At 44.6% G+C, this 15,422-nt stretch overlaps 1 protein-coding gene across 1 annotated transcript in view; it reads right to left on the reverse strand.

Moving 5' to 3' along the window:
- Positions 1 to 15,422, reverse strand: part of MYBBP1A (MYB binding protein 1a) — a 61,501-nt gene that overhangs the window by 23,387 nt on the left and 22,692 nt on the right. Inside the window, exon 23 of the mRNA XM_037375094.1 lies at positions 13,650 to 13,718. Within this exon, the coding sequence (XP_037230991.1) occupies positions 13,650 to 13,718 (69 nt within the window). The remainder of the gene's footprint in view (positions 1 to 13,649; positions 13,719 to 15,422) is intronic.

Below are 15,422 nucleotides of genomic sequence, written 5' to 3' on the forward strand. Positions count from 1 at the left end.
TTAAAAATGTGCTGCCAGTCCTCCCAGGCAGCATTACACATTAGACTTTTACCCCAAATTTACCCAGTTGTCTCCCCTGGTTAAGGGACCCAGGGAGTGCCCATCCTGCGCCCTGTTCGTGGCTGCCTCCTCTGTTCAGCCTGGCCCACAGACACCGCCAGGCTCAAGCGGAGCTCCAAGCCCCACCGGGCACCACGCTGCAGCAGCCAGGCTCAGAAAGCCACCTGTGACGAGCTCTGGGGCAAAACAGGCCTGCATGACAGCACTGCCGCAGCACGGTGCCTAGGCCGTGCAGCTGCCCGCAAGCAAAGTCAGAGATACCTCATGCTGGCCCAGTGAAGACCATGAAAATCTCTTCTGCATGAACATCTGGCTCAGGAGCTGAATTTGGTATTTCCTATTACAATCCAGTGTCTTCAGACTAATCAATCAGCTTTCCAAGCTTATTGATCCATCTTAATCAAGATGCTCCCTCAGCCAGCCTTGACAAGGTCCAATATTGCTGTCTGAAGTAGGCAGGACACGTGGCCAGCACAGAAGCTGTCCTACCAGAGGCCAGTTTCCAGGCTTGCAAATTTTTCCTCCTGCCTCCAGAAACAGGCAAGGCACAATAATGCAGCAGACACCGAGCAGAACCCGCCACCCATCAACCACTATGCCCTGCTCCCACACCTTCCCTGTGCACCAAACGCCATGCTCTGGGCCACAAAGGAGTGTCCTCCTAGCCCTCCCTCTGCCTGGCCTTGCAAAAAAACCACAAAATAGGAGATTTATGAGCCCAGGAACAAAATTCTCCTTGCCAAAAAGTGATCAAAACAAATGATATTTTATAGCTTAAATTAAGCTTCTGCGACAAATGGATAAGACAGATTTTGCAACGCTAGTTAATTACAACATGTAAAGCATTTAAGTGACACCTAAATTACATTTTACAACTTTGGATGACAGAGGCAATCTTACTCAGTGTACTCCCACCGAACATCCTACCTAGGTCATCAAGCCTTTGCAATTTTCAGTGGTTTAGAATAAGCCAACCTCACTGCAACAGTTTAATGCAAAATAGATTGTACCTGTTCCTAGTAAAAAAGCAGTTTTCTGTGATACAGCAGGATGCTTTCCGGCCAGGAACATTTAAACAACTCGCAACAGCTTGCATTATTAGCACTTGAAAATAATTGTCACACACGAGACACGTTTTGCTCATTTGACTATCGTCATGCAGATGATCTGTTTAGGTCTTCTTGAGTGCAAAAAATTATCAGCGAACTCTGTTGGGTCTGTGGGTTTTTTATATCCACTTCTATTTCTAAACCTCTGAAACAGCCAACACCCATCTCTCTAGCTGGTTTCTAAACAAGCTGAACAGTAGTTTGCAAACACAAAGGTTTGTGTGTCCTCTTAAGCTGTTGGAACATACGCCAGTAATTCCCAGCACGGACCAACTTCTCAGTCACTATCTCAGCAACAGAAAAAATGGAAAAGCAATCACCTGCTCATCACCTGCTAGGCAGCAGGCAAATGGGGTCTCTCACCTCCATGACACAGGCTCAACCCCAATGACTTGGCGATAGTGGAAATCGCTTGCTACAACACCTGCAAGTAGGGGAAAACCAAATGCACAGGATGCAGTGCTACATTCCAGTCTTGGTCCTCACTATCCTGCTTTTTGGATTTGAGGTTTTACAGCTAGGCTTACTGAAAAGAACAAAGCTCCCTGGAAGACAGCAATTGAGAAAAAACTGACTGTGAAGAAATCTTCATCTTCTACCCCTCCTGCTCACTCCCCTCTCCCCTTTATTTTTATTATCATTCACAAACCTCTTCACCCGTGGCTCAGATATCCTGCTTTAAGCAGCAGCAATGAGAAGTTAAGAAACCTATACAATTCTCCTACTATTCCCAAGGCTCTGAAGAGCAGCTGTCACATCGATCAGATGGGCTGTTAACTTCATTCTGCTGCTGCTTACTTGTCTATACTACAAAAAGTTTTATCACATTAGCTATGCTGGCACATCCTCCTCCTCCACAACATGAAAACAGCTATTGCAAGACACAAGCACTTAAACCACCACCGCTCAATCTGGCTGAAAAACATGGAATGAGCTACACCCCACAGAAACCACCTTTATATAATGCAGCTGCACCTACACGAGCTATGTCAGCCTTAGTCCTATAGGGAAAAAAACAGTCATTGCCTCCACTGACAATCACACCAGTATGGTTTTTTTACATGTACTTGAGCCAGGAGAAAACCCAGGACTAGCAGTCAAGACACTTGAGCAGCCTGCCTGCAGACCAAGGTATATATATGGTATTCACTTACATACCGGTTTCTTCATGCCCTAAAACATCATTATTTAATTTGTTTAATCAGGGACTCTGCAAATCATGTTCTCTCCACTGCTGCTGAGTGGATTTTTTTCCCATGCTTGGTTCCTCTGCAAACAGTGCTCTGGACGATGCTCTTGTCAGAGCAAAAGCCTCATCTTCCACTTGCCTAACCAGAGGAACTCATTTGTGAAAGCCTGCTCACTCCAGCAGGACATTTGTGCCCAATACAAGTGGGCACATGTACAGCTGCTTCCTTCAGCATCGTTCTGTTGGCAGCTAGGAAAGGAAGGGGGGAAAAAATCATTAAAAAATAATTTTAAAAAATTATCAAAGCTCCCTCCTACAGTCACCACAATCTAACAAGAACTAGTGACAGAAATAAGGTGTTGCCAGATTTTAAAGGCAGTAAAGATGAGTCAGTACACAGAGGGAGAAGACTTGACACCGCAGTTTTTCAGAGGATATCTGCACATTAAATACAGCGCTTCACTGGCAGGCTTCCTGAAGGGTCTGCAGGACATTTGGGCAGTCAAAACAATGAACATGTAAAATAACACACTGGACTCCTGGTCCAGGCCTGGCTGATGGTATTAAGCTCTGAATACTTCATTTGCATACAACAAAGATACAGCTAGTGAGCATTCAGGGCTGGGGAAGACATTATTTACCCTTGCGCTCCTCTTTCACCAGAGGCCAATAGGCAGACCCTCAGGACACAGCAATCAATACAGAACAATCCATGGATCAGTCTGCTGCTTTGGTGAACAGAGATTCATTTCTCCCAGGGGTAACCACTTACCATATCAGAAAGGCCAATCAGTCTTAATGTTTCCCTCAAAAAAAAAAAAAAAAAAGTCAATATCTTATTATCCTAAGTTCTTGAAAAATAAAAAGTTGCCATAATTAAGTGAACCATGAGAATACGAACTAAATCAGTAGCAGAACACAGATATCAGCACCCATAAGCACTGACGTTTTCTTGCTTTTTCCGTAATGCTCAGTTACAGGATTGAAACGGGGGGGGGGGGGGGGGCGGCGGAATATTGGTACCACAGGGCATACTGACATACTGAGACTAGAGGAGAAAAGAACGGCAATGGATTCTGTGCAATGCATCCAAGCCTCTCCCTTCCCACATTAAAAAATAATAATCAGGAAATATGCCCATTTCCCTCTCCACTCCTAAATATACTTCCCTCCCAAGTAAAGAACAAAGTCACAGTTTAAAACAAAACACCTAAGACAATTTAGTTTCTTAATATGGTCCTGTTTACTTTGGAGCATTTCCACTTTGCTTTTCCAAACTCCTCACTCTAAACACCAGAGCCAGAAATGCCCTTTTGTTAAGAAATCAAAGCAGAAATTCTCACAGAATGCCCCAGTAGCTGAGGCTCAAAGGAGTATTACCAAGTATCAAGAAACCTCTCGCAAAATCATCTGGGGCACTATCCTTTCTCTCGACCCTAGCTTTCCTCTTGAAAAAAACCAAACCTATCCCAAAGCTGTCATTTTGATAATTTTTATTTTACACGCATACAACTGTATTATCAAACATCAAGAAGCTCCACTGACACCTCAAGTTACTTGCACATGTTGGCAAAACCAAAACTGTCCCTGCTCCAGTTCCCTCATCTGGCTGCTCTTCACAACACCTTCTAAGCCAGATGTCTCCTCTGCACAAACAAAGACAATTTTCTTCAATTCAGGAGAGACATGCAATAGGATTTTCTTTAGACTATACAGAAGGCAGTTACTGCATAATGTGGCCTATTTAAAGGGACTTTGCTCAAGTCAAATTCAATAATTTAGGAGATTTAAGAGCAGTACACATTCAAAAGAGAAAACTCGAGTTGCCTAGGCATTGTGTGCCTTTTAGCTGCTGTCCTCAATTCACTAGACCAGTCTTGATTTTGCAAGGACAAAGGTTTTCATCTTTTGAGAACATTTATAAGCAGATAATAAGAAATTAGAATTCTAATCCACTCAAACGTCCACTACTGAAGTTCAGCTTTCAAGCAGTACAAAAAAAAAAAAAAGTACTCACACGTCAGTAAAATTGTTAGCTTAGAACATTGAAATGAACAACACTGCTAAGCGAAAAAAAGAAGTTGGAAATTGTACTGCATTGAACTCTGTAGATTCATCGATTCGCATGCTCACCAGCAGACCTCTCCATTTTGCAGAATCCACTGAGAGAAGCACCATGACATGACAGACTGCACATGGCTCTCAGGGAGAGCGACATGGCTGGAGACCATATTCTGCTAGGAGATAGCTGATAAATCCTGCAGAGAAACCCAAACTCCTTTCTTGTGCTTTAACTTCTGCAGAGTGGCATTTGAATACACACCAAGGGAAAGCAGAAACACAAAGAGCCAAACCCCATTCCTCCTGCACCCCTAAACCACAACAAAAAGGGACCTACCACTTCCTACACCAACTCTTAAGAATATCCTTGTAAGTACAGCCTAGGTTGGCGTTTCATTTGACACTGCAACAAAACACTTGCCCCCTCTTCACTTGCGAGCACAGTTGCTCATTTCCAAACAAAGATCCAACAGCCCACTGTAAACAGCAGAAATCATTACCGAAAACTTCAAGAAAACAGGATTCTATGCTAATGTTTTTGTAATATTTTGTAGCATGAATATAACTCCAGCCTGTATGACTGAGACAGTCACCGATTTCATCTCAGCCCCAGACATTTCTTCCCATCCTGTTTTCGTTATGCTGTTATTACATAAATGGCAATGACCTTGCCTCCAAGCAAACTTTTCCCATTTGCTCTACACAAGTCCCTACTCATCAAATTGTTGAAGGGGCTATGTTTGTCAGGCTGAGCAGAACACACTTGGGTGGTTCACTCTTTTTAAAAACTATCAACTCCCCATGTGTCAGATGGCAAGTTTAATTTAGTAGGCTAGGAAAATTACTCAGTCTTGGAAAATAACTGCAATATGGTATGTATCTAACTCAGCGAGTCCATCCGACATGCAGGGCTGTTCAAGCTACTGATCAGTCCCACCGTTGGATAGCTCTTGACAGCAGCTACATCTATAGTAACAACTAAAGTATATGTGACCTTTTAATTCTCTTACTTCCTCCCAGCAACAGATTAAAATGTTTCCTCCATTAATGAGGATTTGCTACACGATCATCACAATCAGCTGAATGGCAGTAAGCAGAATAAACACAGTCTCTATCTCCACAATCAGAATAAAGAGGCAAGTAGGAGCTTTTTCATGTTTATTTGCGCTGCACCAAGTGTGGTGGAATATAAACCCCGGGACTGCTAAAGGGCAGTTTCTCTGTGCCAGTCAATTAATGCCTGGTATCATTATGGATTTGTATGTGGGCAATGCAGGCATCTATCTGCTAGACACTTTTGCAAAAGACACAGCGGCCATTAAAAGGCCCCAAGAAATAGAACCAAAAAACCATTATGACAGAAAAAATAAAGAACCATAAACAGATAACAACATGTACAATGCTCCAAAGAGACCCTGTAGACTCAGTGACAGGGGTGTCTTGTTCAACTGAGATACACCATGAGCACACAAAGTTCTCAATGCAAACACAAGTAAAAACTCGTGCCATGGGATTTCAAGCATTCCGCTTAAATGCAGTCAGGAGGACCTGAAAAATTTAACGAGAACTTTTTAAATTTCCAACCATCTCACACAAGTGAGAGGAAAGGGAGAAAGAAACACGCCTTACAAAGCAGTTCATCAGAGCACACTACATTTTACTATGGCATTAGACATCTTTCCACAGAACAGCAGAGAATATTTGCAGATGCTGTCAACGTCCTCCAACTCACCAAAGGAAGACAGTTTCTTTGAGCTCTCCCAGTGCAAGAAACGCTCTCAAAAATGAAAGGTTAGGATGCAATAATCCATATCCACAACCATCCTAAAGGTCTAGGTATTAAAAATCTCCACACAATAATGTAGAGCGCTTTGGCCCTGACCCAGCAAAGCACTCAAGCATTCAGCTATTTCCCCTTCAACTTCAGAGGGACAGTTTACATACCTAGAGCTAGTTCATGTCACAGGGCTTTTGCTGGCTCATGATGAGATAGCTCAAAAATGTCCAAAAGCCCACCCGTGGTTGAGCTTCACCTTGCAAAACACAGGATCTCCTTGACCACCTCCTTAGACAAAAACAGGAACAGGGGCAGGACACTGACCAGAGCCAAAGCATGTCAGTTTGACATGCATTTTCCAGCTGCAAATAATTTCCCTTTGTTGAAGAGAGGGTGCATGCTGAACAGAGGAAGACACAAAGGAAGAAGTCTGCAGGCAACAGCCACTGTAACACTACATCACACAATAAGCTGTCACTGCCTGTGGGTTACTACCCTTGGAAGGTCTGCTCACCACAACTGGACCCCGAGACAAGCCCCCCCCTAGTGACACCTCTATGGAGGACACAGGCACAGCGTGTCCTACCTCTGCTGAGAGGATGGAGGATGCTTTGAAGGAACGGTACCTTTCAGTCCCAGCCTATTGCTTAGCTAGCACCGGCAGCCCAGTTCTCATTTCTGAGGCAAAGGAGGTAGAACTGAACTGGTGCTGATGCTTATCTGGGGAGCTTTAACTTGCTTCATTATTAGTAAGAGCTTATGCTAAATATTCCGTAACAAGTCCTTTCTATACCACCTGCTGGAAACTATCTGTGAGAATGCAGGCAAGGCATGGTGTGTTAATGTAGTGATCCATTCATCTATTGCAGCATGAGGAAGAACACTCCCAAACACGCACATAGAGGGGTGCTGGCTTATGATGCTTTGCAGTGCTTTTAGTGTTCTTGCTATATTAAAGTTTAATTACTTTTTAACTTGGATATTTACATAGAACATAAAACAGAAAGATAACTGTCAACCAGCCAGGACCTCTTTGGCAGGACTTTGAGATCTTATTTTACTCTTCTAGTGATGGCAGCTCTGGCAAAGAATTGCTTCAGTTCTGTAAAATTATGTCTATAGAAGTTTGATCCCTTTGGGGAGACTGCCAAAGCACCAAGATTAATTAGCAACTTACCTAAAATACACTCTCTATTAGATAGATCTTAAGGGGTTCCTTGTCACAGACTGCTTTATAAAAACACATTTTGAAATACTAATGAATCTATATGACATAAGACGACATTTTGAACTCTGTCTCAGTGCCCATTCTCATCTCCACACTAAATGACTTTTATTAGTATCATGAAAGCTCTGCACTTACATCAGCTTTGCAGAGTTCTAGCCAAATCAGAAAATAAACTCACTCTATGGACAAATACAGCACCATTATGCTCCCAGCTACTGCAACATCCTCAATCAATATAGCTTCAAACATAAATAAGAGGACAGGAATGTATTCAAACTGATGTGTGACCACAGCGCAAAAAAAATTGCAAAGGCTCTTAGTAACTGTGTTGAAATGTACACTCCTAGTATTTCCCCAAAGGAAAAGAACAAAGGACAGGTATCAAATCATTTGCATAAACCCTAGGAAAAAGTTACAGAATAGAAACTGTCTAAGTGAATGTCAGCACAAGCGAGATGCGGATAACACCTTACTCCTGGTAGCAGTGGGCATTTCATTTACTAGTTTTCCTTCCTGAACTGGTTCCAATACCACTTGCCCACAAGCTGGGTTTCCCAGGGAAAAGCATGGTTGTTCCAGTCCAGACTTCCAGAGAGTCCGTGCTTCAGCCTGTTTCCAGTCCAGAGCTGGCACTTGGAGTGTGCACTTGCCTGCAGATGCCTGCATCATCAGTAAGCCTGGGTACTGCAATGCAACCAGCCACACATTTTCCTTCTTCACCCGATCCTCAGACTAACAGAGTTAAGTTTTTATGGTAGAAGCGGTTCACGGACTCATCCAGCCCCTTGGCAGCCCCAGCATTTATGAGAATGCGGGGTGGGGGGCCACTGCAGTAAGAACTACACCACAATTAACAATACACCACCGAGGGGGTTGTGCTGTAACAGCATCAGAGGCACAGCCCAAGACTGCACAATTACAGATAGACGTTACTGTAGCTCATCATACCGATGCTGCTAAAAATAAACTAGGAAGACATTCCTCACCTAAGGCTCAGGAGGGTTCTGGTATGTAGCTGAGTCATGCAACAATCATTAAATTAAACACATCTTGATCCCTGGTTTACGGTCCATCAGCACAAGCCAAAAAAACAAGCCTTTTGTGCATACTGAAAAAGCAACACTGCACCCACTGAAACAAGGCACAAGGAAGTAATTTGAAGGTCAAGGTCCCCTGGAAAACAATTGCAGTAGTAAGACCAAATTGTGTTAAGAAAGAAGGAAGCTAGAACAAGCTCACACAGATTTTTTTCTAAACAGAATTTGAGAGAATGTGTTTAGTGCTTGTGGAAGACATCAGACTGAAAGCAACATCCTTAGTCAACAGAACAGCACAAGCCTCCCCCACCTGTTAGCACCACACACATTCTGCCTGGCTGACCGCAAGGCTTTGCGCTGCCAATGGGATCATCTGTGCCAATGGGATGATCAGTTTAACACAATTCATTAGCACTAGGACAACTCAACGGTACAACAGAAGCTCCATTTTTGATGACTTGTTGTTTTCCATACCAGTCTTACCACTGAAGACTATATCCCTAGCTGTCATTTTTTCCCAGCCTACTTAAAGCACACATATGTATGCATGTAGGTACTGGATTCTAGAAATGTTAGCTATACTTTACTCAAGTGTAAACACCCTGTTGGTAAGAGAAAGCTAGCAAATCTCCCTATATGTACAAAAAGATTGTGATGTGTGCACTGGTCCCGTTTTCCTGCCACTGCAGACACTTCTGCTGGCCATTCCAGAAGTACACAGTCACAGGTAGGATGACTGATTTCAAGGACCCCAGACCTCAGAACTGCATCCAACAAGCTGGATTAGACTACCCAAAAAATTCCATTCTTTACTGCCTTCATTCTTTTTTACTTCAATTTGTAGCGCTTCTCACACACTGAAGTCCTCTTGAAAAGCTTCACCATAGCTGCTTACAATCTAGTGATTTCATATAGTTTCTATTCACTTCTTTCTACAGTAGACAACAGCGTAAAGAACACATCATCCACAGACATCAGGCAGACCACATTCTGAGAAGACAGCACAGCTTTAAGTTATATGTTGGTTTAACTTATACATATGGGAAATTAAGGATCAACAAGAGTTTATCTAAAAGATCCCAACTGCTACTGTAGTAAAAAAAAAAAAAAAAAAGCACAAAAAAACCAAACCATAAAACCAAACCACAGCAAAACCCACCAGATTTCTCAGTTCAATAAATTAAAGACATCCAAACATTAGCATGTTCATTTTTTAAAAGCCTGAAGCATTTTAACTTGCACACAGGCACCTTTGGGACAGCAGTTGTCTTTAGCTCCACACTTCAAGAAATGAAAAATAGGCCAGCCAACCGGTAACACTGAACATTCAAAGCACCAGCTGCCAGTCACAGCGCAGCTCATAGTGTCCTGCAGTCAGTGTGGTCTCACAAAAGGTGAGGAGTCCAGTTCAGATGCGTGAACTGCCTGAAACAAGGTGTTTCTGCAGATCCACTGTCACATCTTCATCTTGTATCTTTCTGATGTATAGGTTTAAACAGGTCCTAAGTGAATTCAAGGTGGGATGACAGGCCCCCACCCCGGCTCAAGCATCCCTGGCCCTTTGTTCCCCTGCTCACAAATTACACCATTCTCTCCAGCTGTTTCCTTTTCCAGGGAAACTGCTGTATTACTGTCTCCTGCAGGCATCCATGCTCCAGGAGTAACATCAGAGGAATAGAACTTGGCCACAGGTACAAGCTTTGGTTCCAAGTTCAGTCTCAGTAAGACCATTGCAAATTCACCTTTCCAGTTTGAAACTTGTTATACAGGTTGTGCTTTCAGCTAGGAAAACCTACCAACCCAACCACTGTGAGCCACGTTTAAAACTTCCTTAAGAGCTCTCACCTCTCAAAGTGCTGTTTGTTTTATCGCACAAATTACTTCAACATGGAGGTGAACAACCTTACTGATGCTTTAGGCATGTAGGAACAGTGTCAAGAGGAAAAGGGCTGACTTGATGTCAGTCACAGTATCTGAGGTTTTTGTTCTAAAGCTGCCTTTTCTTCTGCTAAGCTTTGCATCAAGGTGCACCCTCTGATGCACCTGCCTTTGGATATCTCCAAAGGACCCTTCTCTACAGCAGTCACACCTGCCAGAGAAAGGCACCTCCCAGAAAGGCATCAGATAGCTACAAACACCTCTGTCTTCACAGACATAACGCTGCTGCTGAGGGTTTGATATTCTCTGGCTTTTAGAGGTGAGCAACTGAGGGAGACAGGACGCACAGAGGCTGCAGCAATGCAAGACCCAGTTCCCCAAGTCATCAGCTACAGCCAACAGTCTATACAAACTCTGCTTTCCAATATTCTCGTACTCACTTCACGGAGCCATAATTTCATGTTAACAAACACTGCCGTTTGATGAAATAAATCATAGCTTTCACCCTGTCACTCCTGGCCCTGAACTGAGTGTCCCTGCGCCCTGAACAAAACCAGTGAATTGATCAAAATTAATTTTAACACAGCAAAAGGGCAGGGGGAAATGTGTCCAAGAGGAAACTAAGTTTTCAGTCAAATTATCCTCAAGTCCATTCTCCAATATAACTGCACGAACACTCGGGCACCAGACAGACAGCAAGCTTCCCAGGGTCAGGGCAAATGGCTGGGGCTGGAGAGGCCAGACTGCTCCTCTCCAAGGCAGCACTAGCTGAGCAGCATTTGAACAGCTCCTGCATTTCCTCTCAGTTACAGCTGCCCAGAAATTGAGTTTGACAGACCTGCAACAGCCCATAACAGAAGGCACAGGAACAACATTTCACATACATTTTGGGTTTGCTGTTTCTTGACAGGAGCCCAGGAAGGTGCAGGCTTTGCTGTACACTGTGTGACTTACCAAGCACAGAGGGAAACATGCCGCAGCTTCAACCAGGTCACTTAGTGATCAAGTTTGACTTCCCACCAGAGGCCCCAGCAAGAGCAGAGACCCCTGAAGTAAAAGCTGGACATGTATGCCAGTGACCGTAAGATCTTCCCTTAAAGACCTTAAGAAAACTCAGGGACCAGTGCAGCTGAGAAGAGAGATGAAACAGACTCCCTACATCCATGCTGCTCTCACAAACTCCCAGGTATTTGGGATGATGAGGAAGAAACATGCCCTCCTGCATCCTCCTCATGAACGACTTTTCCTTTTGTTCAAAACTACCCAAAAGCCCAACCTGAAGGTACATGCGCTTCTCCTACCCCCTTGGGAAGGGTCTCCCCAAGGCTGGCTGGGATAGCAGCGGCCAGCAGCCCTGCTGTGCCAGATCCCCAGGGTTCATTGCCAGGCCAACACGAGACACCTGGCCAGAGCTGCGAGCCTCCACCTTCCCGTGCAGAGCACGGCTCTCCCCAGCCAGCACAGCCCCGAGGACTCCCTGCCAAAGGGATCTGCAAAGCCAAGATGTCAAAATCACAGTGGGATTAGCTGTTCATACAGATGCAGCAGGCATAGCCAGAACGATCAGCATTAATAGCAGGAGCGTTAGAAGGGAAATTAAGCCTCATGTCTCTGGGACTAAGTTAGTTTAATGACTAGAAGCCAATATTCAGGGCTGAACATGGATGACTACTCCACTTGCCTCTAAACCATGAGGGGTGGCCAAATTATCAGAAGACCTTTGGCGTCTTCAGGACTCTGAGTTAGGACAGCCCTTTTGGTAGCTGAGCCTCTCCACTTCACTCCCCCAGAGGCTGCCAGGAGCTGCAGAGACTCCAGAGAAGGTATCCCCCTGCTTCACCCACAACATCACTTTGCCACATACACCCACCTAGCTTGCCCCCTACCCCCAAGATACCACTGAAGCACATCTGCATTGAGAATCAGTGGGAAAATTTAATTGAAAACCTGGCAAATCTGACATTTGATGAGGGGAAGACAGAATTCCTGAAAAGGAAGCAGTGTGCAAAAAACTTAGAGCTGCAACTCCAAACTCCACAGGCTTTACACAGCTTACTCTCCATGTTGCCTTTGTTTAAACAGTAGTATATCCGTGTTCTCTATCCAGTCTCCCACACACAGCACACTGCACGTCCTCCCCTACTCCTCCCACCTACAGATAAACAGGCACTGGAAACAAAGCTTGAGCAGATAACTGGAAGCCCTGAAAGAAGGACAGTATTATTCCCTGTGGGGAAGCAGATACCCATATAAAGAAGCTGTCTGCTTGGGATGCTGTTCTGGTTTCTTGAGGGTGGGATCAAGTATGTGCCTTACAATTAATTTGTTTGTTATTTGTGTGACACATCCTTATTTCTATCCACTAAAATTACTAATAGCTTAATTCACTTTTTTGTTGTTGTTGTTGTTCTTTGAATCAGAGCCATTTCTTTTGGGTAGAAGAGCCTGAAATGCAATTTACACTGACAAGGTAAAGCAGCCTTCCTGTAAACACATACCTTCACGCTTCCTCCAAAGATCAGAAACAATAAAACAGCTATTTATGAAACAGAAAGGTCAATCTAGGATGCATTTCTGCAGGGGACACATGCTACATGTTACAGCTAAGGGGTGGGAAAGTTTGAGAGACAGTGCTACTGGCCTAAAGGGGTTTTGGTTATTAACTCGCACTACAGTCCATGCTGCAGTGAAAATCCAGACGGGCCTCATTCTCTGCTCATGCAACAGTGAGCTGTGCACTCACCCTGCAATGTTTTATTGATAAGGCTCCACTAATTTTGTGTCAGTCAGGCACAGGCAATCAACCATCAAAAATCTGATCTATAGTACAGGTGGTTTTAAACTAGACACAGAAGCACATGGCCCAGAAAATGCAGGACAGCTGGCAAGGCGCAGAACAGACTCAAGAAGCCAACCTGGAGTTAGCGTTAGGAGGCAAGGATTACAACATGCTACATTAGTACAGAGGAACATCTTACCCATAAGAAAGTAATCAAGGAATAAGTGACTGAAGGCAAGCCCTACAACAATCAGGCCTCAACCCTGAAAGCCACAGGCAGTTTTTAAACAAGATGCTACCAAAGAACCCCTGTGCCTGTAAATACACAAGCTACTTTCACAACTTCAGTCACAGACCTGAAGCAGCAAGGCTGTATTTGCAAAACCTCTCCTCTCTGGAAGCCCATTTCTCAAAACTGGGCAGCCCTAAAGGTAGGAATGAGCATATTAAGCATCACCTGAGCTGCTGTGATTAAGTGGCTTCTCCAATCGACTGTTTAATACTGCTTCGTTTGTTTGCTTTCCTCCTTACCTGCTGATGTTGCCTGGCTCCCGCTGTGATAAACTTGACAAGAGTATCTACCAATGGCTTACACATGATCTGTAAGAAAGAAAGACCCAGTCTCCTATTAGTGGTTTGCTGACAGACAGGTTTGTTTTTCCAAGCAAAACAGTCTGTATTTTACACAGCTTCTTGAGTAAGAAGAAACTGCCACAAGAAAGAAAAGTGCCCAGAAATCAGCAACAGCTTATTTGGAAGTTAACAGCTTTGCTCACACCAGCACCGAATGAAATCTTAATCACAACAGAATCAGCAGCAAAATGCTTAACTCTGAAAAATCAGGCAAAGATTTCACCTCCTGTGTTCTGCCTGGTTCTTGATTTAAGTCTGCATCTGCCTGATACTTTACGTAGGCAGTTCACTTTGTGTAGAGGAACAGTCCCAGAGGCAAAGGAGAATATGCTGAGTTAGACTGGAGATCGTCAGAGCTTGGGGAAAGATCCAAACCTGCCTGCTGAAGGGGCCAGAACCAACTCTGTCAGGAGGAAAGCCTCCCTGGAGACAGGTTAAAGTTGTCACCTGCAGTAAGTCTTGACCTAAACAACCTTTCTAGAGGAGGGGCAATTGTCAGAAAAACTTGATGAACCTCTGCTCTGCCCTAACCCACCGATTTCTTTGTTTATAGGCAAAATACTTCCAAATCTAGGGGCAAAAGAAATGAGGAAGTATCTGGATTGAAAATACCTTATGGGCATACCTCTAATGCCATCTGTCAGGCACTGGGTGATCTGGCCCTAACAAAGCACGGACAGCAGTTTGCTGCACAGTTCACTGACATATTCCAACCACTGCACCTTAAATGGTTTCTTTCTGGGGGGAAGGAAACCTACAAAAAGAAAAGATAGCTCTATCAAGTGGGCAAACCCCAGCTTTAAACAGGCCAGTATCTTCTGTATATCATTACCTTTGTTTTATAAAAGGGGTGCAATGATCTGGACAAGGAGATCGAGTGCACCCTCAGTAAGACTGCAGACAGCGAGTTGGGCGGGAGTGCTGGTCTGCTTGCAGGTAGGAAGGCTCTGCAGAGGCATCTGGACAGGCTGGATCGATGGGCCAAGGCTCAGTGCAGGTCCTGCAGCTGGGTCACAACAACCCTACACAACCCTACGGGCTTGGGGAAGAGTGGCTGGAAAGCCACCTGAGAAAAGGACCTGGGGGTGTTGCCTGACAGCCAGCTGGACATGAGCCAGCAGTGTGCCCAGCTGGCCAAGGAGGCCAGTAGCATCCTGGCTGGTACCTGAAATACTGCGGCCAGCAGGACCAGGGCAGCGATTGTCCCCCTGTACTTGGCACTGGTGAGGTCACACCTCAAATACTGTGTCAGTTTTGGGTCCCTCACTCCAAGACAGACACTGAGGTGCTGGAGCGCATCCAGAGATGGGCAACGGAGCTGGGGAAGGGGCTGGAGCACAAGTCTGACCAGGAACAGCTGAGGGCACTGGGGGTGTTCAGCCTGGAGAAAAGGAGGCTCAAAAGAGACCTTCTTGTGCTCTGCAACTATCTGAAAGGAGGCTGTAGCAAAATGGGGGTTGGTCTCTTCTCCCAAGTAACAAGCGATAGGATGAGAGGAAACAGCCTCAAGTTGCACCAGGGGAGGTTTAGATTGGATATTAGGAAAAGTTTCTTCACTGAAATGGTCATCAAGCAATGGAACAGGCTGCCCAGGAAAGTGGTTGAGTCACCATCCTGGGAGGTATTTAAAAGATGTGTAGGTGATTTTAAAAGACATTTCTGCAAGGAACA

The sequence above is a fragment of the Falco rusticolus genome, chromosome 1 (genome assembly GCF_015220075.1).
Source record: "Falco rusticolus isolate bFalRus1 chromosome 1, bFalRus1.pri, whole genome shotgun sequence".
NCBI classification, from domain to species: domain Eukaryota; kingdom Metazoa; phylum Chordata; class Aves; order Falconiformes; family Falconidae; genus Falco; species Falco rusticolus.